At 51.3% G+C, this 26,724-nt stretch overlaps 1 protein-coding gene across 9 annotated transcripts in view; it reads right to left on the bottom strand.

Moving 5' to 3' along the window:
* RIMBP2 (RIMS binding protein 2) overlaps positions 1-26,724 on the bottom strand; it is a 295,906-nt gene that overhangs the window by 24,181 nt on the left and 245,001 nt on the right. For 5 of the 9 annotated variants that reach the window (XM_043488869.1, XM_043488854.1, XM_043488861.1 and 2 more), the window contains 8 exons: positions 22,899-23,008; positions 19,218-20,030; positions 14,194-14,345; positions 12,751-13,212; positions 11,271-11,414; positions 7,644-7,802; positions 4,130-4,837; positions 2,488-2,605 (listed from right to left, as the gene is read on the bottom strand). In XM_043488869.1, coding sequence (XP_043344804.1) covers positions 2,488-2,605; positions 4,130-4,837; positions 7,644-7,802; positions 11,271-11,414; positions 12,751-13,212; positions 14,194-14,345; positions 19,218-20,030; positions 22,899-23,008 — 2,666 coding nt within the window. The remainder of the gene's footprint in view (positions 1-2,487; positions 2,606-4,129; positions 4,838-7,643; positions 7,803-11,270; positions 11,415-12,750; positions 13,213-14,193; positions 14,346-19,217; positions 20,031-22,898; positions 23,009-26,724) is intronic. The other 4 variants (XM_043488893.1, XM_043488900.1, XM_043488874.1 and 1 more) reach the window with 2 other exon arrangements.

Raw genomic sequence — 26,724 nt, 5'->3', positions numbered from 1 at the left:
AAGAGAACAGGTACAATAAAAGAAATTCTATCATGGATTTATTTAACATTTTTTGGGTTCTATTATTGAGGATTTTTTTTTTCTTTGTGAAGGTGTTACCACAGCATTACTCTCTTTCTACTAACTTGAAGTAAAGTGAAAGCCAATCAGTCATGTCCAACTCTTTGAGACCCCATGGACTATACAGTCCATGGCGTTCTCCAGGCCAGAAAACTGGAGTGGGTGGCTGTTCCCTTCTCCAGGGGATCTTCCAAACCCAGCGATGGAACCCAGGTCTCCTGCATTGCAGGCACATTCTTTACCATCTGAGCCGCCAGAGAAGCCCAGGAATACTGGAGTGGGTAGCCTGTCTCTTCTCCAGGAGATCTTTCCATCCCAGGAATCAAACCAGGGCCTCCTACGTTGCAGGCAGATTCTTTACCAGCTGAGTTACCAGGGAAGTCCTCTACTAACTTAACTAGTGTCTTTCATTAAAATTAAGACATGTGCAGCCTTCTGCATTCTTTCCCTTAAGACAGATCCACCTGAAGGATTGTCCAAGACTCTGATGGGGAGACTGTGGGTCCACTTATGTTTTTCCTTTACTTCCTTGCCCAGTTGACAATTTGCAGCACCCTAATTTTCAGCCCTGAAGACTCTTCTTCTCTGTCCTAGGAGACTGGAGTGGGGGACCCATGAGGCTTCGTCCAGAGGACACCCCTTCCCAGTGCCACCCATTAAACTTCAACCACAGAAACAGTGGCAGTTCACGTAAGGAGCATTCACTCATTAAAGTCACAACTGAATGAGCACTTAGGAACCAAAGTCAACAGGAGGAACGGTCTTGAACTGGTCCTCACCTTGTTCCTCAAGACTCTTATTTACAAGTCATTTATTTTACAAGCCAGGAGATCCTACTTAACCTCAGTAATTGTTACAGGGGCAATTATACACAAATTAAATAAAGATCTGAGTGATGTGGCACTAATTTACAACACTCAAAAATAATGTAGGTTTAGTATACACAAGGGCTTCCCTAGTGCCTCAGATAGTAAAGAATCTGACTGCAATGTGGGAGACCTGGGTTCAATCCCTGGGTTGGGAAGATCCCCTAGAGGAGGGCGTGGCAACCCACTCCAGTATTCTTGCCTGGAGAATCCCCATGGACAGAGGAGCCTGGTGGGCTACAGTCTATGGGGTCGCAAAGAGTTGGACACGACTGAGCGACTGAGCACCACACAGTATATACAGAATTCTGCTCATGGGTCTGTAATATGTGAAGCCAGTGTTTTCCAACTGATTTTATTTTTCAGCTTATTTTATTACTTTTTAGCCTAACTGAAAACAGTCTGTTGTTTTAAAGGTCCTTTAACATTCTATGCAACTTTTCACTGATAAAAATAAAAACATTCTAAAAACTGTAAAGATGGAAAAAGAAACTTTTTTACCCTATTGTTTGGGTTCTATGGGAAAGAAACATCTAGAAGGAGAAAACTTCAGGGGATCTGTATTGGTTCATAAAGTTTTTCATTATTTTTGGCCGATGTGAAGAAAGCCCAGTTGTCTTTTAAACCTTAGCTATTTAAACATGATTGGGGCTGTGTTTCCAGGTGTCTGGACTGTCCAAGGGTTGCTTTCCTTGAGCCTTGTCCCACCAGATCAGTGTTTCTCTCTCATCTACTTCTGATCCATGAATGGGTCTCTTGCTTTATTTCGCTTGTGTGTGTGTGTGTGTGTGTGTGTGTTTTCACAAAAAGCTAGTTTATTTGTGCTGATTACCAGATTCCATTATCTTGCACATAATACTTTTTGGAACTGTTATGCCGGGGTTCATTCCAGTAATAGAAAGGTTTCCATCTGACCTTCGGCCACGCTCCCCCTCTTAGTGGATTGATGAGAATGACTACAATGACAGCTTTCAGCACGGCTGGCTGACTTCCAAAAAGTAATTAAGAGAATGGAATTGGATGCTGGAGGATGACTCACGCACAAGGAGGTGGCCAGATGGACAGACAGGGTCAACACACAGTTCAGGGCACACATTCAGGCCTCCTGCTGTTTTTCATAACTTTCAACCCCAGTTGCCCAAGTGTTTCATGCATACAGATAACTCTCCACTGGCTGGGGGCTCATTTAGGTATTTGGAGTTCAGCCACCCATCCCTGTCTCTGCTGCTCTGACCATTTCAGGAGAGCATGAACTTAGGTGGGGAGATGGCCCATTATCATCTCTTCCATGCTTGGATGACAGCCTCTGCAGTTCAAAAAAATAAAAATAAAAATTGGTAGGGAGAAGATTGACTTTCAAAGTCAATATATTTTAAGAATACTTAAATTTAGGTTTCATTTATTTGGTTCTGTTTCCGCCTTCTTTTGCCATAAATAACCAAGAGTCTTCTGTATTTAGTTGAAAATGCTATTCCTAGTAATTTTTTTTTAAAAATGTTTAGATTGAGCCATGTGCACCGTGGTTAAAAGAAAGACGGAGGCCTCCATCCGGCTCACTAACCCGCAGAATGGACCATCATTGGCCGGGACCTGTGGGAACCAGCACTGCCGTGGGAAAACCTCCGGCCCACGTGATCCGCCCGATCAGCCCGTCCTGCGGTCACCGGGTTTCCTAAAATCTAAAGACAAAACAATGACACGGTCATCAGTCTTGCCAGCCGTGGGAAGAAAAGAATTAACTCAGCCAAATCAAGTCAACTTAGAAGCAGAAGCTCTAAAGGCAACTAAACTTAGCTTTTAACTGAAAGGTTAGCTGAATAACCTGGAAGAGAAAAAGAGTGCTCACCCCAGGCACCCCGTCTTCTACAGCACAGTTGCTTTTCCGGGCGGGGCGAGAGAACCCCTCGGGAGGCATCTTTTTGTTGCTGTTACTGCCGCTGAAGCCAAATATTTTGAGCCATAGTGAGAGTGGCTTAGATAAGCCTCGTCACGCCTTTGGTACCTCTTTTCTACAGTCAGCCCTCCTCCAGTGACCACAAAGGTGGGAAAAACACTGCATTTCCCAAATGTCCCGCTTGGGCAAAGCTGTGTGCGAGGTTACCGAAAACTCAAAGACAGAAGTTTCTGTGCATTATCAGCTCTGAGACTCATGGCGCCGTCTTGACGCTAATCCAAAGACTTCCAAACCAATCACATTTCTGGGCTAACCCGAACTATTCTCCTTTAAGGATAAGTTTTGCCTCTGATTCGTACTAAAGGTTCGCATCCTATGCGAGAATCAAAGCAAAACCTCCAGCTCACTGGTGACTTAATTGAGGAACTTTTCAGGGACACGGAATGAATCAGGGCTGGGAGCTTCAGAAATGAGTTTGAACAGGAAGTGGGCTGCAGTTTGCGGGTGCGTCGGTAAGCTGTGGGGTCGGCGCCCTCTAGTGGACATGTCGCAAACTGCACCGGCTCAAGCCCAAGGCCTGGCGCCCTGGGATGTCTCACCTGTGTTTTCATGGAAAAGTTCAGCATGACAGGAGCAAATGTTCTGAAAAGAGGACACAATATAGACATGAATGAAGCCTTGAAGGAATCCCTACTCTTGAAAATCACTCACAAGCCTGGAAGACAAGGCCCGGGGATGTGTCTAGAGCTGATGATGGAAAATTCATTCACAAAACTGCTCTCAGGAAAGAAAAGTGAAAAAAAAAAAAACACCTTTGGAAACAAATGCAAAAGTGGATCTCTTCAATAATTGTTCTCCATTTTTTTCCCCAGTTATGGATGAACTGGAAAACCAACCACAACCCAAAACCAAAACCACCACCAGGAAAAAACCCTCAGTAAGTAATACCAGTCAGTCATAAATACATCCCCACGGTTCGTTTTGAAAAGGACGTGTTGTCAAACTTTGGGAGAATCAGAGTTCAGCTAACCCTTAATTAAAATTTAGATTCAGTTGTCCTTTAATTAAAGCAGCCATAATCATCACTGATTTGGAGGTGGGAAGGGGATCATTATTCTAAAGCAAAGTAAAGAAATCATCAGCATGGTGAAAAGATTGGGAAGCTTCATAAATCAAAAATGCATGGAAAACGAGAGAGAGCCAGCAGAGAGAGTGCCCGGGACGGACACCAAAACAAAGAAAGAAGGTGAAAGAATGAAAACGGATTGGTTTGGCAAGCGGATGTGAGCGGGAGGTTTACTTCACACACCAAAGGGCCGTCTGCAACCCGGGGAGGAGGCTGGGCCTGTCGGGCAATGGCCCTACTGTCGGGCATTTTTATGCTTTTCTTCCAGGCATCTTGGAAATCCTCGCGGCCCGTGGGCTCATCCCAGCCGTACTTGCTGGGGGTGGACCTCTCTGGGCTCGGGTGGGGCCCATCGCTCCTGACGACGACGCCGGGCTCCACTGGCTCCCCAAAATCCTCTTCGATGCTGCTCTGCCGGGTCAGCGTCCGGCGCCGGGCCAGCAGGGGCCTCAGGCTCCTCCTACAAGGACAGTGCCCGGGCCCGGGGCTGCACTGGGCAGTGGGGCTTCGGAAACTAAATCGCATCTCCTCCTCTTCACTGCCGCAGTCCAGGCCGCTGTCCGGGCTCCTGGTGGCCGAGCGGCTGAACCGACAGCCTCTGTCTTCGAATACGAAGTCGTCGGCCTGGGGGCCCCTGAGTTTCGTGGGGTACCAGGATCCGTGGAGGGCCTCGTGCCCCCGGCAGGGCCTGGCGGGCCTGGGATCTCTGGCCAGCCCGGTCCTGACCCTGGAGGAGGACCCTAAGGCCTGCTTATGCAGGAACTCACAAGGTTCTCCATCCTCCTCCGCTACTTCGGGGATACTGAAAAGTCTCTTAGTGTGGTGGGTCTGTTGGGGGTACTCGGGTAACTCCGAGAAAGCACGTTCAGTGGTCCTATTCTTAGAGCACTCCTTAAGGGGAGGGGGTGTGTTAGCACAGGTGCCGGGAGTCAGTGTATGATCGCATATGAAGGGGGGCAGAGGGAAGGAAAGAAAATACAGAGAGATTAGTCTCCGAGGCCATGAGGGACAGAGAGCATGCTTGTACTCGTGGTGGGGCGGGGGGTGGGGGCAGATGGCATGCTCTGGCCGGGGCTCTGGAATGAAAACAGAATGGGTTAGATGGATGGGGCCGCAGCCAGGGGGCCGAGCGCACGCAGAGCGTCCCGACGCAGTCAGGACTAGCCATGCAGCCAAACCAAGGAATGAGAGGCCGCTGGGCCGTGGGTGTGGGGAGGATGGAGGCAGGAGGCTTCACACTGACCAAGGCGCTAGGGTCTGTGACATGGCTGTGCCCAGACGCCGGGGACGTCCGAGTTCACTGGCCGCTGGCTGCAGCCTGAGAAACTCCCAAGGCAGCTGCCCCGGGATGCCGGTGAGTGGAGACCATTGGCAACACAGAGGCCCCAACCCGGCCACGCCGCTCCACTCCGCTCATCCCTGTAAGCACTCAGCATCCTGTGAAACCCACCTATGCCTCTCTCCCGGCTCAAGTGGAAGGGTGTGAACCCGGGGGACCTTGGCACTCAGCGACCCAAAGTCATTTGCTTGGCCCATGTCTGCAAAGGCTTGGGGCCCATCAGTCTCTCCTCCAGACCCCAGACCTCAGGGCCGGGAGAGAGGAGCCGCGTCCCCAGCAGTGTGGGCAGCAGGGGCTCAGGGCTGGCCCACCCAGACGGAGGCTGAGGGTGGACACCCCACGCTTCCTGTCCTGGAGTGTGGTTCTCTCTCCAGGAATGGCTGGCACACCCATCCCCGGGTCCCGCTGGGCCAGCCCGCTGGGTAGACCTCCTGGGACACCTCGCTGACTCCTGGAAGCCTGACCCCCACTTTTCCGCCCATAGGCCTCCGGGCATGCGCATTAGAGATGAGTTGTGGAGGAACATCAGGATTTGCTGCCCTGCCCTCACCCCCATGCTGCCTTGCGGATCCCAGGCACATGATGGGTTTACCCAGTGCAGCGTCTATAGCAGGCCTAGAGCCCACGAGAGAGCCAAAATGAGAAGCATGGCGCACGCTTCGTTCATTTGCTGTTGAGACCCTGAGGTTTGGGAACACTGGGGTGAAGGGCAGTGAGGAAGCAGAAGCTGGGTGGGAGCTGGGTGGGGATGCACGGGGTTCCGTGGGGCTCCCGCAAGGGGAGGTGAGCCTGGGCGGCTCAGATCGGCCTGTAAAGTCTCCTGACTTTTAAAAAAAAATGTCAGAACCCTGTGGACGAAGTGAAGTAAGCCTCAGCCCCACTGCCTGATGGTCCGATTGTCCCTGCGGCTGCTCTAAGGGCGGCCGGGCTGGTGGGCGAAGGACATGGGTGATTTTATGAACTAGCCCTTTTCCCTGGGAAAGACAAGATGATCTTTGGTTTCTTTGCTAAAAGTTGGCAGGAAGGAGCATCCCAGAAGCTTCCTCCATAAGGAGAAGTGGGGAGGCTGCCGGGGGCACTGGGGGGACGGGGGCAGACACCTGCCTCATCAGAGCGCCCAGCGGTAGAGAAGTGTCGGGAGGCAGGGGCGATCAGGCTGGACCACGGGCAGCTTGGGGCTGTCCTCCGCCATGAAAGGTCACTGTGAATCCTGCTGGACAGTGGCTCAGGGGAGGAGGGACGGGGTCAGCCAGTCGGGGTAGCGGGGGCTGCAACCATGCGGGGTTTGCATAGGGATCTGGCATGTTCTTTGGTGACAGTGTCTCCAAGGCCCTGCCGGGCGCCTTTGCTAGGAGAACATAAGTCAGTCTGCTCTATGCAAGTGGGCACTGAGCTGGCAGCCAGATTTGGATGTTGCTTTCTGTCCACCATTCAAACTGCGTGGTTCCGTCTTCCCAGAGAAAGGCCAGGCTTGGGCACCGTATCCCCCAGCGGGACTTTCCTCTCTAAGGCCCTTTTCATTTGAAAACCCCCACAAAGGCCCAACCCGTCTGTCTCCCCCACTAGGCCTGCAGCTGCTGGAGCTCGGGGGCCACGTCTGTCCTCACCCCTCAGCCTGGCGGAGGGTCTGGTACACAGGGTGACCCCCTTGTGCCGAGTGAGCAGAAGCCCGAGCAGGCGGCAGCAGCAGCGGCAACACAGCTTCTCAGACAAGGAAGGGGGCGCACCCCAGCGGCGGGGTCCATGGGGACCTTGAGCTCAATCTCCATCAAGGTGACCCTCATCAAACCCCTCGCCAAAAGCCACATCAGAGGCAGAGCCAGAGGATCCCACGATCCCTGGTGGGAGGTGTCTGAGAAGGGGCCTGTGTGTGGACCCCAGGAGGTCGACTGACCCTCCTCTGAGGTCCTCTCCCCCTGGCCCTCCAGCCATCCAGCAGGGTCCACCTCGGTCAATTTCACTAAAGAATCTCTTCCCAACTCCCCAGCTGCCCATCTCTAGTCAGACTCAGAGACAGGCTCCCGCCCTCCTAGCGCCTGCTGCTCTGCAGACAGACATGCGGCCAGGGGTTTGGGGCTGGGGGTGGAAGCTTCTCCATTCTATTCTTTCTGATTGGGTTCTTAGTACAGAGCTGGGCGACCCAGGGATGCCCAGTGGATTCTCCCAGACTCCTTCACCCAGACTTTTGACCAAGAGGAGGGACGGGAGACCCCGAGTGCAGATTCAATAGCGAGAGAAGCCCATCCAAATCTGGGGACTGTGCCTGCCGGGCAAGGCCCCTCTGGAGCCAGCTGCACAGCCCCCCAAAGGAACAGGGATGGGGGACGGCGGGGACGGGGGCAACGCCCCCGCACTGACCTTGAGGGCATTGTGGGACGTGCCGCTCGGCCGCCTCCTGCCCCCGTCCTCCAGCTGCATTTCAGAGTACAGCTCCTCCTCATCCTCCTCCATGATGTCCGAGAGGTCAGACCCCCGGCTGCTCTCCGTGTGGTAATCGTCTCCATGGCAACAGTGTGGCTGGGGCAGGAGAAGAGGACATGGATGGAGGGGCGACTCCAACACATGGAGTCCCACACCCCGCCCCTGCTCTGCCCACTCTCGAGCTCAGGGATGTGTCTGTGTGTCTGGGTGAGAACCGCTCACTCTGGAGGGGAGGGAATCACAGTCCCCAAGCTCAAGGGGAGCCGGGATGGCAGAGAGAGGACCAGACCAGGCGTTCTCACTCCAAGTCTGGACGGGGGACAGGCAGAGGCCCCTCCTGGGCTCCGGGCAGGACAGAATACACATGGGAAAACATCACTTTTCTAGGTACCGGCAGCCTCTCCAACTTTGTGGCTGGACAAAGACGCAAGTGAGAGGTTGTAAACGCAGGTGGCAGCACGGCTCAGAGACATGCATGTATGTTAAATCTAGGGTCGTGCAGCAGACAGTGATGGGTGGTGGGCAAGCAGGGGCGTATGCACTAATAAAGGTGTCTAGGAGTTTTAAGAAAAGCATGGAGTCTGAAATTCACGCATGTGCACACTGGGTTATTGGTGAACAGCCTGGTCTGGGTGGGGTGGGACACCCCGTGGGGTGTGCCCACTCTGCGGCCAGTCTGGCCACCCACACTGAAGAAGACCTGCCACTGGGGCTGCTTGGCAAAAAGCCTGGGGACAGAGGAAAGGGTCAACAGAAGAGCAAGTAGAAGGAAATGGCAACCCACTCCAGTGTTCTTGCCTGGAGAATCCCAGGGACGGGGGAGCCTGGTGGGCTGCCGTCTATGGGGTCGCACAGAGTCGGACACGACTGAAGCGACTTAGCAGCAGCAGAGGCAATCTTGAGAAGGTTGATTTTTACCTTCTCCCTCCGCATCCCTTTTCTATTTTCCTTCACATTTTGGTATATTTTCATCTTCTCTGCTACTTTGTACATCCTGTGCTCATATTCTATAAACAAGTGTGTTTTTCTGCATCTTTTATTTAACATAAGCACTTTCCACATTGTTCAAATTTTCTCCCTGAATGACCACAACATAAATGATCATCCTAATGACAAAACCAAATTTTAATCAGAACTTATTTACCCATTTAAAAAAAAAAAAAGAGCAAGTAAAAGTAAGCTTGCTGACTAATGTGTAAACTGAACCACCAGCCGCCCTGATGGGGTTTGGGATGAGGGGCGGGTCCAACTCAGCAGCCCCTTCCCATCCACAAAGCAAGTGCCTCCCTCGGCAGCTCGGAGCGTTTCCAGCAGCTCATATAGCACACCTTATGAGCTCCAATTTATGAGCCCCAAACACGCATAGGGGGCTTCCCCAGTGACTCAAGCAGTAAAGAATCTGCCTGCAATGTGGGAGACTAGGATTCAATTCCTGGGCTGGGAAGATCCCCTGGAGGAGGGAATGGCAACCCACTCCAGTATTCCTGCCTGGAGAATCCCACAGACAGAGGAACCTGATGGGCTACAGTCCATGGGGTCTCAAAAGAGTCGGACCCAACTCAACAACTAACACTTTGACTTTTGACTTTGAAACACACACAAAGCTATTCTGCTTCTGCTGAACAGTGTTGATGAAGATCGATTTCTTTATTTTCCTGGTGGGCGACAAGACAAGTGTATTTAATAGCATCTTGTGACATGTTTATTAAAAACATCCAGCTTAGGGACTTCCTGGCAGTTCAGTGGTTAAGATGCTGCACTTCCATTGCAGGGGACATGGGTTTGAACCCTGGTTGGGGAACTAAGATTCCCACATGCCATGTGGCACAGCGAAAAAAATAGGGGGGAAAAACTGCTCATTTGTGAAACAAAACAAAACTTTAAAAAATGGTTTCAATTGCTCCTCTATATAAAGACATGGGGAGGCAGTATGAGCGCCCAGTGTGGGGGGGGGGACCCACCGGGGGGTCCCACCTCAGCTGAGCCCTCAGATTGGTGGCCTGGATGTTCTCAGTCAGAGAAGTCTGTGCAGCATCATTTGACCTGCTCCAATCCTATTTCTTTCAATCAAGTGCCTTGGAGAAGACATAAAAGTGAATTGGTTTTAGATGAATAAACAAACATCAGGTTGGTTGGATGAGGGCTTCCCAAAGCAAATGGGAAGGAACTCCCCTAGAGAACACAGTCTCATTTGATCCAAACCCAATGATGAGTTAGTAATAAACTCATGGGATGGAAGTAAGTGTCTATTGTTTGCCAAATTTATCATGGATAGGACATTCGTAGGAATCTCTTGGTGGTGGGCACATGACCCTGGTCTACTCAGTGAGATGAGAAGTGTGATGGAGCTTCTGGAAAATGTTATCCTACCAGTTAAGAGAGATGTGCCTGAGAAGAAAACCCCCTCCCTCCTTCCTTCTTTCCATCCTTCTTGGGATGCTGTCATATGAGTGTGATGATTAGAGCTATGGCATTCACTTCGTAACCATGAGAGAAAGGTCAAAAGAATGGAAGATTAAGAACCCAGAGCATGTTGAGGTTTGACAGAAAACAATAAAATTCTGTAAAGCAATTATCCTTCAATTAAAAAAAAAAAAAGAACACAGAGCTGGAACACAATTGAACAACTGAATCAACTTTGCAGCCTCCTCCTTGAGGCTTCCTATGATGGGGAGAATGTAATGTCTTTGTTATCTTAGTCATTATTAGTTGGGCATTCTGTTTCTTGTGTTTACAAGAATACAAGTAGAATGATCTTAATCTTTTAGATAAAGAACCTGATGATTGGAGAAGCTGAGTCACTTGCCTGCTAGCAGTGGCAGAGCCAGGAAGTGACCCCAAGTCTATGAGATTCCAAGGCCCTCTTCTCGTGGAGGTACAGACACTGCCTTGCTGGAGAGCTATGCGTTGATGGGACTGAAGGGTCTGACAACTGAGAGGACTTCGCTCTCTGATATCTCAAGATCTGAGGACTCTTCCGGCCCCACCCTTCCCTGTTGCCCAAGACTGGGGCTTGACACCATTCAAGGACATTTTCATTAGAATATGCATGATCAGAAATTGGAGACAGAACTGATCTTGGATGGACTTGTCACTAGTGAGCCTTGTCTGGGAGGAGAAGCCCTGACATTTCATCTCTCCAAGGGTGGGATATGGACCTTTCAATTTCTGAATCTCCCATGATGCATAGCACTTAGCTGATGCACATCACATACCTTCCTGATGAACAAAAGTAAAGAAACAAATGGTAGGTTTTGCCTACACTGAGACCAGGTGGTCACCTGGAGACTCACCTGATGCACAAAATCAGCCCATGAACGGATCCTCGGACAGGGCAGTTGGGAGGGCAAAAGGCTCACATACAGACTTTTGAAATTGTCCCCTAGTGAGGTCACAAATGCACAGGCACCGTTCAGTCTAAACTTTCCAAATTGACTGTGATTGTTGTCACCCACAAGATAAAGGTCTGTATCCCTTTGTCTTTCTCACAGACCCGGAGCATGCAGGGACCTGAACCCTTCTCACAGGGAGTCACCATGGTGGAGGGGAGTAGGCAGAGCTCACCGGTTTGCCCAGCTCCGAGCCTTTCAGGAACTCATCCACAGATGCGCCCCTCCTCTTGACGTCCGGAGACTCATAGCCGTCCTCCTCGTCCGAGTTTGCATACTGTCCGCTGCTCCTCTCCAGGAAGACGCTCCTTTTCTCTAACTTGGGAGAGGAGAGGGGAGGCTTCAGGGCAGAGGCCACCTGACCTTGGGGCCCTGACCTCCCGCTTGGAGCAGATGAACTGGGCACCCTGGTAGATGGATTCACCCAAGGAAGAGAGACCAGTCCTGGGTGTTCATTGGAAGGACTGATGGTGAGGCTGAAACTCCAATACTTTGGCCACCTCATGCGAAGAGCTGACTCACTGGAAAAGACCCTGATGCTGGGAGGGATTGGGGGTAGGAGGAGAAGGGGATGACAGAGGATGAGATGGCTGAATGGCATCACCGACTCGATGGACATGAGTTTGAGTAAACCCCAGGAGTTGGTGATGGACAGGGAGGCCTGGCGTGCTGCGATTCATGGGGTCGCAAAGAGTCGGACACGACTGAGAGACTGAACTGAACTAAAGGAAGAGAGGGGCAGGAAGAGGGCGTGGCCTAGCTCAGCTCCTCCTCAGCTCTCCTGCATCCCTTCACGGGTGTTTCCTACAACTTCCCATCTCATTGCACATTTCACCCGGGACGTGGTCCCACCGTCATCCAAATACTCCCCCTCCCCAGGACCCAGGCAATTTTGAGTGACAGGCAGACAAATATATGTATGTGCCTGCACTTCTACATGCAGGTGTGTATGCATACCAGTATTAGTCACTCAGTTGTGTCCAACTCTTTGCTACCCCAGGGACTGTAGCCTCTGTCCATGGAATTCTCCAGGCAAGATTACTGGAATGGGTTGCTACTCCCTTCTCCAGGGGAACTTCCCAACCCAGGGATTGAATCCGAGTCTCCCATGTTGCAGGCAGATTCTTCACTATCTGAGCCACCAGGGAAACACGTCTGTATGTATACATATGTGTATATAAGTGTCTCTCTGTATGTGTATGTATACAAACACCTGTATGTATGTCTGTGTATGTACACACACACACACACACAGCTAGAAGTCTGAAGTCAGCCAGAAGGTGACCTTTGTTTAGGAAGATGGGTCCCCAAGCCAACTCCCAGGAGGCACCTCAGATCCCTGGACAGAGACCACCCGGATAGTGGGTTGTTAGCCCCTTTGCTAAGCCAGGCTGGTAGATAACCATTTCCTCTGGTTTTCTAGGTCCATATCTATGAAATGGATCCTGATTCCATCAGGATAAGACCTAAGACTGGTCAGATAAACAGAGCATCCTTCTTCCCAAGTCAAGGCAGCCATTCTCGGGGGCTGGGTGTTTGGAGTGCTTATCCCCACGGACTCGGGGTGCGGATAGGAGATTCCATCACAGCTGGGCTGCAGGGATGAACCGCATTCCGCGGGCAGCTGAACCAGTGAGGAAAACACCTGGCCTTACCCTGCTGCTCTCGGCCACCCTCTGTGCGGCTTCCCGGGCCATGGCCTTGGCGACCGAGGTGGAGACCGGGGTGCCCTGCGGCTGCGGGAGGATGCGGCTGGGCGAGGGCGACCGCCGCCCGGGGCCCAAGCCCTGCAGGCCGGGCGGCTCCAGCAGGTGCCCGTGGGCTGGGGCGGGTGCCCGGCCGTGTTCCCAGGCCTCGTCCACCACGGCGTGGGGACCCGGGTGCTCATCTTTGGTTTCGGGGGCTCCGGCACTTGCTAATGGCTTCGGTGTGGGAGCAGTTCTCGGGTGGGGGGTTGGAGGCACCAGGAGGTCGAGGGGAATGGCAGCGACAGCAGAGTCCACGGACTCGCCCTGGGCAGAGAGGGTCCGCACGGTCACGCCCTTGGCTTCCAGGCTGCGCAGGCGTACCAGCTCCACGGCCGTGCAGTCCGCTGTGGGCGAGATGATCTCAGCGACCTGCGCACAGAGAAAGCCGGCTCGGCTTGGGGATTGCCCGCGCCCCAGGTCCCCCAGACGCCTCCCGGGCCTCCCATGGACATCCAACTCAGACCGCGCTGCACAGCCTGCAAATCAGATCCGTCTGGAGCCCCAGTTCCCGCTCAGATGTTGGCGGTTTGGAGGGACACCTGAGCACATGCTTTTCTTCCACGTCTAGAAGCAATCTAGAAACAGATGCGGGGGCCACAGAGGAATCAGAACACTAGGCTCTTATTACTGCCAAAGCTTGGCTCAAGGAAGATGCCATGGGGAGGCCACAACAGACGGGCTTCCGGCTGTGGTGGAGGCATGTCTGTGGACCCCTCCGGGGAGGGGAGCAGGGATCAGAGAGGGGGCCTTCGGCCTACAGCAGTCACTCTCACAGAGTGAGCATCTGATACACCACCTCCGGGCTGTATGGGGAAACGGGGTGGGGAGGGGGGGGGAACAGACAGAAGCTTGCTCAGGCCCCGCCCCCCTAAAGCAGCCCTGTCTATTTCATGTACCAGGACAGGGATGGGGGCTGAGATTAGGGGCTGCCCGATGGTGCGCATTAAGGATCCTCCAGTTTCCGAGGCGTTTGGACAAGACTACATCTCGCCAAGAATAGATATGGTGGAATCCGCAAGCCCATCATCTATTGAGGGGGCCCTGATGTCGTGGGACTCAAGAGAGGTGAATTTTTGGTACCCAGGGGAGAACAAGAAAAGGGACTACCATCAGACTGGGGCAGGTAATCAGTGCAGGAGGGGGGCAGAGAACATTCTGCAAAGAGGATGAAGCAGAAAAGGATGGAGGTTCTCCATGTTCTGCAGCTTGGCCTGGGGTGGCGGTGTAGGGGATGCTTAGTAACTGCTAGTGGGTCTTGGGGATTGAGGAGAGAGGGAGGGTCACCCCTTGCTGAGTGGTGAGCAGTGGCCGGGGGGCCTGGATGTGAGCACCGCCCCGATAAAAACTCACCCTCTGCCCTTTTGCGTACACGCCGTAGCCGGTGACATTGGCTCCATTGGACAGCCCAGTGGCCGTCAGAGCGGGCGGCCTCCAGGAGACCTGGACGGTGGCTGGGGTGGCCCCAGCTTGGACAGCAACATCTTGTGGGGGTGCTGGAGGACCTGGGGGGACAGAGGCAGAGAAGCTTTCATGACATGACTCCTTGGCAGGCAAGCTGCTACCATGCCTGACCAGCCAGTGGCACCTGGGAACGAGATCTTTCATTCCAGCCTCCAGGGGACGAGGGGAGAGTCCGAAGTGTGATGGCGGATCAGGAGGGCCAGGAAGTAGCAGCTCCCGGATGCAGCCAGGCCCTTCTGGAACCCGCTCCTAGTGCTCGGTCCCCAGGCCAATCTGCAACTCTGGCTTGGCCAGTGGGCCACCAGGTCCCAGCATTTGCAGAGGAAAGCCTCTCTCTCTGTGCCCCCTCCTCCCTCCAGTTGCCTCCATCCCTCCTTCTCTCTCTCCATCAGACTTGAGGGCAGTAAACTGGACCATACAACACCCATCTTGCCACCTCGAGAGAGAGGATGGAACCAGAAGCTGGAGAGAGGTGGTTCTGATGAAGCCACCAGGATGCCAACTCCACACACACACACACACACACACACACACACACACTGCCTGGCCGACCAGCTGAGACACTTGCTTTGAAAGTCCTGAGCAGCTACTTCAAGCAACAAGCAGACATGTGTCACATCACTGGTCCTTCCCAGTGGCTCCTGGTGACAGTAGGACTGCCCGTCTGCCCTACAACCCTCGGGCAGCTCCCTTGCCTCCGGGTCTGGTGCAGAAGTCCTATGTTGTCGTTGTTGTTGAGTTGCTAAGTCGTGTCTGACTCTTTGTGGCCCCATGGACTGTAGCCCACCAGGCTCTTTGTCCATGGGATTTCCCAGGTAAGAATACTGGAATGGGTTGCCATTTTCTTTTCCAGGGGATCTTTCCCACCCAGGGATCGAACTTGAGTCTCCTTTGTCTCCTGCACTGGCAGGCGGATTCTTTACCACTGAGCCACGCTGGAAGCCACGCTGGAAGCCCCAAAGGTCCTATAACTATAGCATTATATTTTGAAAGAAATGTGCAACTTCCAGGAAGGAGGCTATGAGCCTCCTCTTCCAAGACCTTGATGTGGCCCTGTGGATTTCTACATAAGCGAGGAAGGGCTCTTTGCTGAAGCTTTTCTACTTGCTGCTCATTCTGCTACTCACTTTGGACACCTGACATCACTTGATTCACGCAACAGTCCTGTGAGTTTAGCGCATCCTCATTTGCAAATGAGGAAATTAAGGTTCGAGGGAAGCCGCTCAGCTGTCATGTGTTGGAAGCCGGGCTGGCCTTACAGTTCATAATGCGACTCCACCCTCAATGCGCTGTGATGCGAGGCTTCTGAACTGCTGAGCAACTGGGATCAGAAGTGAGATTTAACCTGGATGGTTCACTCAAATGTGACGACGGCTCTGGAATGACGGCTTATTATCCTTAAGGGTGTAGGTCAAACACTGAAACTGGTCTGGGGGTTTGCTGGACGCCTGCTTCTGCTAGCACAGCAATTAACAGTGGAGGGCCAGGGTTCTGTGAGTGGGGAAGACCTGAGTAGCTGTGACCCGCCAGCTCCAGCCCAGCCCTCCACGGGCCCAGAGGTGGCTCTCTGTCACGTGGGGGTGTTTGGTCCAACCACACACCTCATGCGTGTCACCTGTGTCATTTCCACGATTGAAACTCCCCTCCTTCTGGGCAGGCAAAGGAGCTAGTCTGCTATGGACTGACTGGACATGTGTGCCCCCCAAATTCATACGGCATTCACAGAAGGCAGCTGTGGGAGGTGATCAGGTCTCAAGGCTGGAGGTCCCATGAACAGGATTCGTGTCCTTATTAACAAGGTGCTGTCTACCAGGTGAGGATGCAGAGGAGACACCGTCTATGAACCAGTAAGTGGGTTCACCAGACACTGAGTCTGCCCAGGCCTTGATCTTGGACTTCCATCCTCCAGGACTGTGACAAATAAGTGTCTGTTGTTGATAAGCCACTCAGTTTATGGTACTTTGTTACATCAGCCCGAGCTAACTAGGACACCCAGGAACTGGGTGTGGACCTGTAGAATCCTGCCCTGGGCTCAGCATTTCCTCTTGGTCCTCAAATCTCTCCATCTCAGTGAGCTTCTCCACGAAACCTTTCCTGGCTGTCCTAATGGATGTGCTTCTCACCTCTCCTTGGAGCCCCTGGGGTCCCCAGATTTGGTGTTTCTCACTTCTTCACCCCCAGCATGGACAACAAGACTTCATGGCAGGAATCAATGAATAGCTCCAGTCTGCACAGTAAGTCCCCTACATACAAACAAGTTCTGTTCTGAGAGTGGATTCACAAGTCCAGTGTGTTCGTAAGTCCAACAAAGTTAGCCTAGGTGCCCAACTAACACAGTCAGCTCTGTAGTACTATACTAAGTTTATGATACTTTTCTTACAAATAATACATAAAAATAACAAACACAAAAAATAAAGAAAGCGTTTTAATCTTACAGTACAGTACTTTGAATAGTACAGTAGCACTGTATAGCAGCTGGTATTGGGTGGACAGACAAGAAGAGTTCCTGACTGGAGGAGGGAGAGGAGGTGGGAGATAGTAGAACTGAAGGATTATCTGCAATAGGAGATGGAGGGCAAGCTATCTTTTCACCTCAATTCACACTTTCAGTTTTTCTCACTTTTGTTTCCATTGTTATCACTTAGCGCTTCTTAGCAGTACCAGCTATGTCACCTCTGCTTTTAAGCTTGGTTCCAGACATCCTGGACTTGAAATAAAGATACTGTACTACTGTCCTCTATGTAGTACTTGTAAAGGACACAAAAGTACAACTGCTTGTAGAGGGTGCACGCATTTGACAATGTATGCCAGACACAGGGCTAACTTCCATGATTAGACATTTGAACGCACGTTCACATCTTTGAATGTGCACAACTTGAAGGCTCAAACATAGGGGACTTACTGTATCTGCAATTAACATCCTCATAGGCAGAAAATCTAACATCACCTTATAAGATGAATGAATGGACCCTTCATAAATCAGTTACTGCTCAGATCCACTTTCTCCTTGAAACAGTGTCTCTCCCAACTGCCCCGACCTTGCTTCTTTGTAGGTTATATTACTCTAGGCTTGCCAGGTGGTGCAGTGGTCAAGAATCGACCTGCCAGTGCAGGAGACACAAGAGGTATTGGCTTGATCCCTGGGTTGGGAAGATCCCTTGGAGGAGGGCATGGCAACCCACTCCAGTATTCTTACCTGGAAAATTCCATGGACAGAGGAGCCTGGTGGGCTACAGTCTATGGTGTTACAAAAGAGTTGGACGCGACTGAATGATTGAGCATATATGTACAGGTCAGACTCTAGCTGATGATGGATTTCAAAAAGAGTGGAGAGCAACATGCAATAAAAAGCAAATCCATTGCAAAATGGAGGGCCCATCTTGCATTAGATATTAGGCTTTCTGCAGCTGGTAGAAATGATCCTGGAGAACCACTGAGTTGTTTGTAAAACCAACTTGACAACTGAAGTTGGGCAGAGCTGGATTAATTTAATCACAGAAGACAAATCCAAGGAAAGTATCCAGACAGATGTTTCTGTGGGAACATCCAGAGGGAATTCTGTGAACATCACAGGACTAAGAAAGGCTGCTGAGAAATCAAAATAGGCCCTCGAATGTTTTTGCGGACATGATCTTCTTTGCTCCAGGAATGCTGCTCTTCCCAAGTGTTCAGGCTCCCACCCTGGGCCCAGCTGTCTTGTTCAGAAGGGCTGCATGTTTTGGGGTATGCCAGAATGTTCATTAAGATTTTATGGAAAACCCCAAGTGAACTTTTTGGCCAACCTAATATGTGTGCCCCAGCCAAGATGAGCATGATGGAACTTCATGGAGGTGACCCTTAACAGCTGTAGGATCCGAATAAATCACAGGATGGGAAGACCCCCACAGGCTCGTCCATTTCATCCTATCTCTTTATGGTTTCCCCGGAGGGAGTAGGTGGGGGACTGGAAGAGGGAGCACCCCTCCTCCTGTTACAGCTTGGAAGTCAGGGAGGAAGGTGGGGTTCCCCTAGCAGACAGAGGTGTCCAGAACCCCAAATCGTATCCACAACGGAACTTCACGTCTTCTATAGCCATATATATACCAGAAGAAAACATGAGGGACTTCCCTGGTGATCCAGTGATTCCCAATGCAGGGGGCCAGGTTCCACACCTAGCCCAGGAACTAGATCCCACATGCTGCAACTAAGACGTGTGCAGCCAAATAAATAATGTGTGTGTGTGTGTGTGTGTGTGTGTCCATGCTGCCGTGTCCGACTCTTTGCGACCCCATGGACTGTAGCCTGCCAGGCTCCTCTGTCCATGGGACATTTCCAGGCTAGAATACTGGAGCAGGTTGCCATTTCCTTGTCCAGGGGGTCTTCCTGACCTAGGGATTGAACCCCCATTTCTTACATCTCCTGCACTGGCAGGCAGATTCTTTACCACTAGTGCCACCTGGGAAGCCCATAAATAAATACATACATAAATGAATATTTTTTTAAAAAGAAGACGAAAAGAAAAAATGAGAGCGAGACAACAATTGTGAGAGCGCTAAAGGTGCCCCCTTTCTCTGTTCCTCTCAGTGAGCACATGTCCAGGAGTCGGTGGCCCCAGAAAGACAGAGCTTCCCACACCCTAGGATCCTCCCATTGTTTCCTGTCTGTAGGATGAGTGTCTTACAGATGCAAGCATTAAATATGTCCAACAACATGGCCCCCAAACAGAATCGGCGTTCTCTCTCCCTCTCCCTCCATCTGTCCGTCTCACACACCCATTCGCGGCTCATGCTTCCCAGCTGATTCAAGGATGCTCCAGGACAGTACTGGCTGTCTGCAGCTCCCCTCCCGCTGCCCCCTCCCGCCCCTCCGCTTGCACAGGGTGACATCCTGGTGTCCCCTCCCTTGAGGGGACCCCTCCCAGAAAGACGGCTCACCTGCAGGCAGCGTGGAGAACTCCACGAAGGCCTCCTTCCGCTCCCTCTGCTCCAGGGGGAGCTGCCAGGGCATCTGATGGGGCTTGGCCAGGACCTTCACCTTGTAAGCCATGTTGGGCCTGAGGTTGCAGAACTGGTACTTGTACCTGGCGGCCCTGACGACATCCAACTCCTGCTCGTTGAGGAAGATGACATGGCTGTAATTGCTGTTGGTGGGCAGCCAGGAGAGCTGGGCAGAGATCTGGGTGATGTTGTCCACACGCAGGTGGGAGGGAGCCACCACCACATCCTTGCCCACCAGCAGCGTGCACCGCAGCTCATCCGAGCTGCCCCGGCTGGTGACACTCTGCACGGAGATGCGGTAGGTGCAGGCTGCCATGTTGAGCTTCTCCACCAGGGCCTTGGTCCTGCCGCCCAGCGCCAGGCTCAGGCGCGTCTCCGCGTCCACCAGCACGTTGTAGCTGTTCACGGTCCCCCAGCCCGGGGGCACTGCCGGGGGCTCCCAGCCCACAATGACACTTTTGGCGAGTTGTTTGATGAGGGTGATTTTCCGAGGGTAAGGCACGATGTCTTCTCCGATGTCGTCGATGTTCACGTCCAGCGTCCCCGCCCCGTGGTCGGCGAGGCCGGAGTCCGTGAGCGTTGGAGAGTGGAGGTCCAGAATGTTCTCCCCCTCCGAGCCGACGCCCGCATGGTTGATGAAGTTCTGATCCTGGTCGTTCCCCAGCGTGCTGGCCAGTCGAGACTCGTTGTCCTGGATGAAATCCACAAAGTTGGAGGGCACCAGGCCCCGCTGCCCGTCCAGAAGCTCGCCTGTGGGGCCAGGGACAGGGTTAACACCCGACCGTCCCGTGGGGGCCCCCAAGGTCCTGCGGTGGAGTCTGCACCTCCCCCCGAGGGGACCATATGGAAAGCAACGGGGTTACGGTGGATTCCTCAGTTCTTACCAGGAAGCACTTCAACGTCACCTCCTCAGGAACCCCCTACCCTGAGTCTGTACCCTACCACCTGCCCTCTGCCGCCCCCATCACTCATGCTGTCTGCCCCCCATAGTGCCTACCACACCATGATCATCCCCTGCGTACAGGTGTCAACCACCTCTCCTAATCGGGATGAAGGTCTGGGAGGGCAGGGACCTGTTCTTTTTTTAATTGAAGTATCATTGCTTTACAATGTTGTATTAGTTTCTGCTGAATAACAACGTGAATCAACAATATGTATACATATATCCCCTCCCTCCCATTCACTGCCCCCCCACCCCTCTAGATCATCACAGAGCATCTAATTGAGGTCCCTGTGCTATACAACGACTTCTAATGAATGGGTAAAGAATATGTGGTACAAATGTAAAATGGAATATCACTCGGCCATAAAAAGGAACGAAGTTGGGTCATTTGTAGTGATGTGGATGGACCCAGAGTCTGTCATTCAGAGTGAAATAAGTCAGAAATAGAAAAACAAGGCATACCGTAGTGCATGTATGTGGAATCTAGGGAAATGGTACTGATGAAGCTCTCTGCAGGGCAGAAATAGAGAGATGCAGACATAGAGAACAGACTTGTGGACACAGTGGGGGAAGGAGAGGATGGGATGAACTGTGGGAGGACAGGGACCTTTGTTCCCCGCTGGCCCTAGAGCAACACCTGGCGCACAGTAGGTGTTCAGTAAGTGTTTATCAGAAGAATGAACACGTAAAATATGTGGGTTCGGAGGCTAAAAAATTAACACATCTTACTCTGATTTTTGATTGAATGATGACACAAATGGCAATTAAAAGGTGACTTTCCCCCTCCTTGCAAAGCAGTATGTCCATCTTAGCAAAATTCCCCAAACGTGTCCATTTGGTGGGAAACAGAGGCGATCTATCTGGTGCCAGAACCACCCATAGGTTGAGTAGCCAAAAAATGCCACAAACTAGCTCTTGCAGCCACAGGCGATCCCAGCGGGGATCGCTTTTTGTTTCAGGAAATGGTCTCATTTCTGTGTGTTCTCTTTATTCGTGGGGCATGAGAACCCGCTGAGAGCAGAGCCCTGGAAAACCGTGAAGTGTTTTGAAGAACTTCAAAGATGACACAGTTTGGATAATCTCACAATACCAGCAGGCAAGGGCTGTTTGTTTCTCTGATTTGTGGCAGAAAAGGCTTGACTAGGGGTCCAGGGGTCTGGGAGGCTGGGAGTATATGAAATGAACAGTGGGTTCTGCTCCTAATAGACCCTCCCCCACCACAGGGGATATGTGATGGGCCCAGGAGAGGGAGGCTGACCACTGAACTGGTCCTGATTCTCCCAGAATCAATGAGGGTCTGAATCTGCTCCTGTCCCCAGCCTGGGGGGAGGGGGGGGAGCTTGAGATGTCAATCTTTGCCTTGAGGATGCTCTGAAAACAGCCTCATCTGACACAAGGGAAGAAGGAGGAGGGGGATGGGAGTGATGGCAAGTGCTATGTACCAGGCCCCCACTTCAGACCCCACACCTTCTTCCTTATTTATCCTCACAGCCACCCCTCAAGTTGGGAACTGTGACCCTCTATCTGCACAGTGATGGGAGGTACTTCTCCCCTGTCACATGGACAGAGCACTGAACCTTGCCGCCTGCCTTTAACCCAGCCTCCAGAAAGTCTACATGGGCACAGTGCTGATGCAAATATTTCTAGAATATATTTTAGAATATATATATTTCTAATATAAATATTTCTAGAATATATTTCTGGCAGCCACCCTGGGCACACAGTTCTACCCCGGTGTGCACCTCGGTGATGGCAACGTGAATTTATGTTAAGAGCTCAAACTGTTTTGCCACTAGTCCTGGTGGAATTTCTCAGGTTGTCCACTCACAGCCATGCCTCTCTTCCCCGGTAGCAAACGGAAAGCAAGAATTTCAAGGAGCTCAGATTCTAGCATCTTCCCAGACAGAAAACCAGCTAAGGCTGGGCTGCTGTCCTCCATGGAGGCCACCAGACCTCAGGCCAAGACATCAACACCCAGAGCCGGGAGTGTGGCCGAAAGCGCCAAGAAAACTCCATGAGGTCACGAAAGAGAAATCGGCTTGTTTAGTAAGAAATAGTTTTTTTCTGCTCAGAGGAAACCAAGACTCTTTTATTAGGGCAACAGAAAAGTTGAGGGAACCGAGAAATCTGGACTTATGAAGCTGCTGGGGATGTTACATGCTCCTCCACTAGCTACAAAAGTGACCAAGAGTATGAGTTTTGGGTGGAGGAATTCGAGATTCCTGATTTCACACCGTGGCAGGTGCCCACGAAGGAAGTGGTCAGGCAGGAGGTGAGGCCAGACCGCCCAAGGTTAACAATAGAGCCTGAAGGTCAATGGGAGCACTGTTAACCAGGTGAGGTCACCTGAAAGGAGCATTGGCCCTGCTGGGGAGAAGGTGCTGTGCAGTAAGATGGGGACAGTGAGGAGAGACACTTGTCTGTCAGCTCCCCATGTCTGCAGTAGCTCCTGGGAAGCTCGGTGGACGTGAACGTGAGATGGTATCCATTCCATAACAGAGGGTTGCTTGGGGTTAAAAACAGGAAACCCCGCTCAGTCAACCAAAAGGGGAACAGACACCTCGTGATTCTGGAGGGCAGGAGGGTCAGAGAGGAGACTGGGGCGGCCAGAAGTGATGGGGGCCCGGCCCTGACCTGGCCTGCATGTGCCCACCACCCACCAGGCTCTCACTGACCTTCATAGAAGCCGTCCTCATCCATGTCTCCATAGACGTAGAGATACTTCCCTGCCGTGAGGGGCAGCTCAGCCTCCGGGTTCTCATTGGGCCCATCGAAGGGGTTATAACTAGAGGGAGAGACAAACCCACTAGGTAAGGCTCTGGGTGGAGACGGACACCAGCCAATCCCTTCCAGAGTGCGGAGACCTCCTGTCTGCTGTCACCTGGATATTTTCTTTTTCTTTCTTTTCTTTAAAAAATTTTTTTCTTTTGCCTGTATATTTTAGATTCATGCAATTGGTTTGGTACCTGTGAGTTGTCTGTACTCTGAAAACTCGGACCACTAATGTCTCAGCTCACACAGATTTAAAGCTAAATGGTAATTCTGCAACCAAGCTGTATACTCAGAGTCCTTCGTATCAGATGTCATTTGTGTGTGTGTACATATGTGCTCAGTGTGGAATCATATAATTCCAAATTATATTGTGACTCCCTGGACTGCAGCCCACCAGGCTCTTCTGTGCATGGAATTTTCCAGGCAAGAATACTGGAATGAGTTGCCATTTTCCTTCTCCAGGGTATCTTCCCAATTCAGGGATCAAACCCATGGCCCTTGTGTCTCCTGCATTGACAGATGAATTCTTTACCACTAGCGCCACCTGGGAAGCCCAGAAGATGTTTAAATGATTCCAAATTATATGTTTTAATAAGGTTTGGTAAGCAAAGTTAAAAGCTACTAAGGTCTTCCCTCGGAGAAGGCAAAGGCACCCCACTCCAGTACTCTTGCCTGGAAAATCCCATGGATGGAGGAGCCTGGTAGGCTGCAGTCCATGGGGTCGCTAAGAGTCAGACACGATTGAGCGACTTCACTTTGACTTTTCACTTTCATGCATTGGAGAAGGAAATGGCAACCCACTCCAGTGTTCTTGCCTGGAGAATCCCAGGGACGGGGGAGCCTGATGGGCTGCCGTCTATGGGGTCGCACAGAATCAGACACTACTGAAGCGACTTAGCAGCAGCAGCAGCAAGGACTTCCCTGGTGGTCCAGTGGCTAAGACTCCAGGCTCCCAATGCAAGGGGCCTGAGTTCAATCCCTGGTCTGGGAAACCAGGTCCTACATGCTGCAACTAACATTGGCACAGGCAAATTAAAAAAACAACAACAAGTAATTAACTCTATGTTTCAATACATTTTATTGAGGGAAGGTAGAATTGTATGACATATACTATTTAGTTATCTGTTTACCTTTTACACTTTATAATATGACATGATTATCTTTTCCCTCATGAAAGACTCTATCATATCCATTTTAATGGTTATATAATATTCCACTGGATAGACTAACATTCTTTAATTGATCCCATGTTGGGCATGGATATTTCTTCAAACGTTTGGCTGATATAATTAGTGCTATATCCAATGTCCTTATCAACGTATCTTTGCTCACTTGCCCACTTTCTTCCTAAAGATGAGTCCCGAGGAAGCATACTTGTTTGGCCAAAGTCATGCACATTTTAAAGGTCTCGGGTATGTTCAGCCAAAATATACTTAAAATGATGCACATTTTATCTTCTCCTCTCTACCAGGACTATAAAAATGCCCACCTTTTCAAGTCCTCAAGATATTGGAATTAACATTTTAAAAAATCACCTCCAACTTGCAAAAAGAACTTGTGAGATGAATTTTTAATTTTCTAATTAAAAGATTGATTAATTAAAATAACAGGAAAGGCCTCATCAAGAAAAAGAAAATGTGACATGACTGATCATGGCAGATGTTGGGTAAACAAAAGAACAGAGTTTCACTCATTGTCCTGTCACACAAGGGGTGAAGCCACAGCCCCTAGGGCCACCCAGGGACAGTGCGCCCTTGAAGGATTCGGGATGGAGAAAATAGAATAAGGCCTCTGTGGTTTCAGTAAGATGGGCATCTCAAGAAAGAATTTCAGTGACTCCAGATTCTGGCACCTTCCCAGATATACAAAAGCACTAAAATCATTAACTTGAGAAATGTGTTCATTGTGATCAGTAGGGCTTCCCTGGTGGCTCAGAGGGTAAAGCGTCTGCCTGCAATGCGGGAGACCTGGGTTTGATCCCTGGGTCGGGAAGACCCCCAGAGAAGGAAATGGCAACCCACCCCGGTACTCTTGCCTGGAAAATCCCATGGACGGAGAAGCCTGGTGGGCTACAGTCCATGGGGTCACAAAGAGTCAGACATGACTGAGCGACTTCACTTTCACTTTCAGTACTATTTTAATGCTTGACTACATGAATTTCCCAGCCAAAAACATTCATATATATCCTGGTTCCTCCCCTAACTAACTCTTCAGAGTAGTTCCTCAGAGCTACCAAGGGCTGTCTCCTAAGCCACAGTCCTTGTGATGCCCTGAATAAAATGTAACTCACAGCTTTTACGTCATGCATTTTTTTCTTCAGTCAGCAGTAGTCTTTCTCTGTAACTAATCGTGGTGATGTGAGGATGGTTACGCACCAGCAGCCCCGTGAGTTACCAGCACTTTTCTCTCCATGTTTTATTTGATTCCCATTAATGCCCAGTGAGGAACGCAGAGATGATATTAATATCATTATTCCCAATGTTCATGGCCAATTGTGATGACTTATCCAAAGTCATAAGCTCATTAAGAGGTGGGTGTGGAACCAGAGGGCGTCCCAGGTGGCTAGTGGGTAAAGAACCCTCCTGCCAGTGCAGAAGACATAAGAGACACGTGCTCGATCCGTGGGTCAGGAAGATCCCTTGGAGTAGGGCATGGCAATCCACTCCAGTATTCTTGCCTGGAGAATCCCATGGACAGTGTAGCTTGGTGGGCTACAGTCCATAGGGTCACAAAGAGTCAGACATGACCGAAGTGACTGGGGCGGCAGGCAGCTGGAACCAGAATGAAGGCCTCCTGATCCTCATCCTGTGAGGTTTTAACTATACCAAGCCACCCTTTCCCTCAGAGCCCAGAGGTCCAGGAACATCGTCCAGAGCTCTGAGGGTTTTCCTGTGTCAGTAACTTCCCTGGGGCTGCATCAGGAAGATAGCGCAGTTTACAAATGTGGCCCATCTGGTTGGGGGTGGGGTGGGGTGGTAAATACACCACCAGGAAAACACAGAAGATGGAAACGGAGCTTGCCGAGCACCCTGCCTCCAGCTGGTGACTTCGTGTTGGAAGCACACTGGTTGACCACATGTGCTTTTCTCTTTGCCTGGTTTCACGCTGGCTGTGAATCCTGACTCTGGGTGCCTTGGCTCTTGGGCACCTTCCCTGGAATGAGGTCTCGTCTCCCCAGGAAAGTGGAGGGAGAGTGAGTCTGGTGGGCAGGTAGCCCCTGCATCCTTGAGGGACCAGGCTCATTGCTGGGAAGGGCCCAGCTGGTGAGGAAAACAAACCTGGAAGCCAACTCAGCATCCTGGCCATGACTCCAGCTCACTGGCCTGGAGGGTGTGCTGCGCTGAGCAGCTGTGCTCAGCCCGGCTCCACACACAGACACAGGAAGAACCATCCTCCAGTCAGACATGGGGTAGGGGCGAGCCCTCCATCCCAGGTCCCCAGACTGGTGTCCTCAAAGGTCTCCTCAGCACTGTAGCAATGTCCCCACAGACCATGTGAAGGACGCTCGTGGGTGCAGTCGGCATTCAGCTGGGGGAACCTCCTCAGAGGTTGTCTGGCATCCTCACCCAGGACTCTCCAGCCCAGGGCGGCTTCTCCATAGGTTTCCATCATCTGAATGTCAGAAGTGGGTGTGCACTGGTAAATTTAGTGTATCAGCAGAAAATAATTCACTGATCAGCAGATCAGTTATTAGAGATAATTCTCATTGAAGGAAGCAAAAGGCTTTGA

The sequence above is a fragment of the Cervus canadensis genome, chromosome 1 (assembly GCF_019320065.1).
Source record: "Cervus canadensis isolate Bull #8, Minnesota chromosome 1, ASM1932006v1, whole genome shotgun sequence".
NCBI lineage: Eukaryota > Metazoa > Chordata > Mammalia > Artiodactyla > Cervidae > Cervus > Cervus canadensis.
The sequence above is the reverse complement of the archived record's forward strand: the minus strand, read 5'-3'. Positions and strand labels throughout refer to the sequence as shown.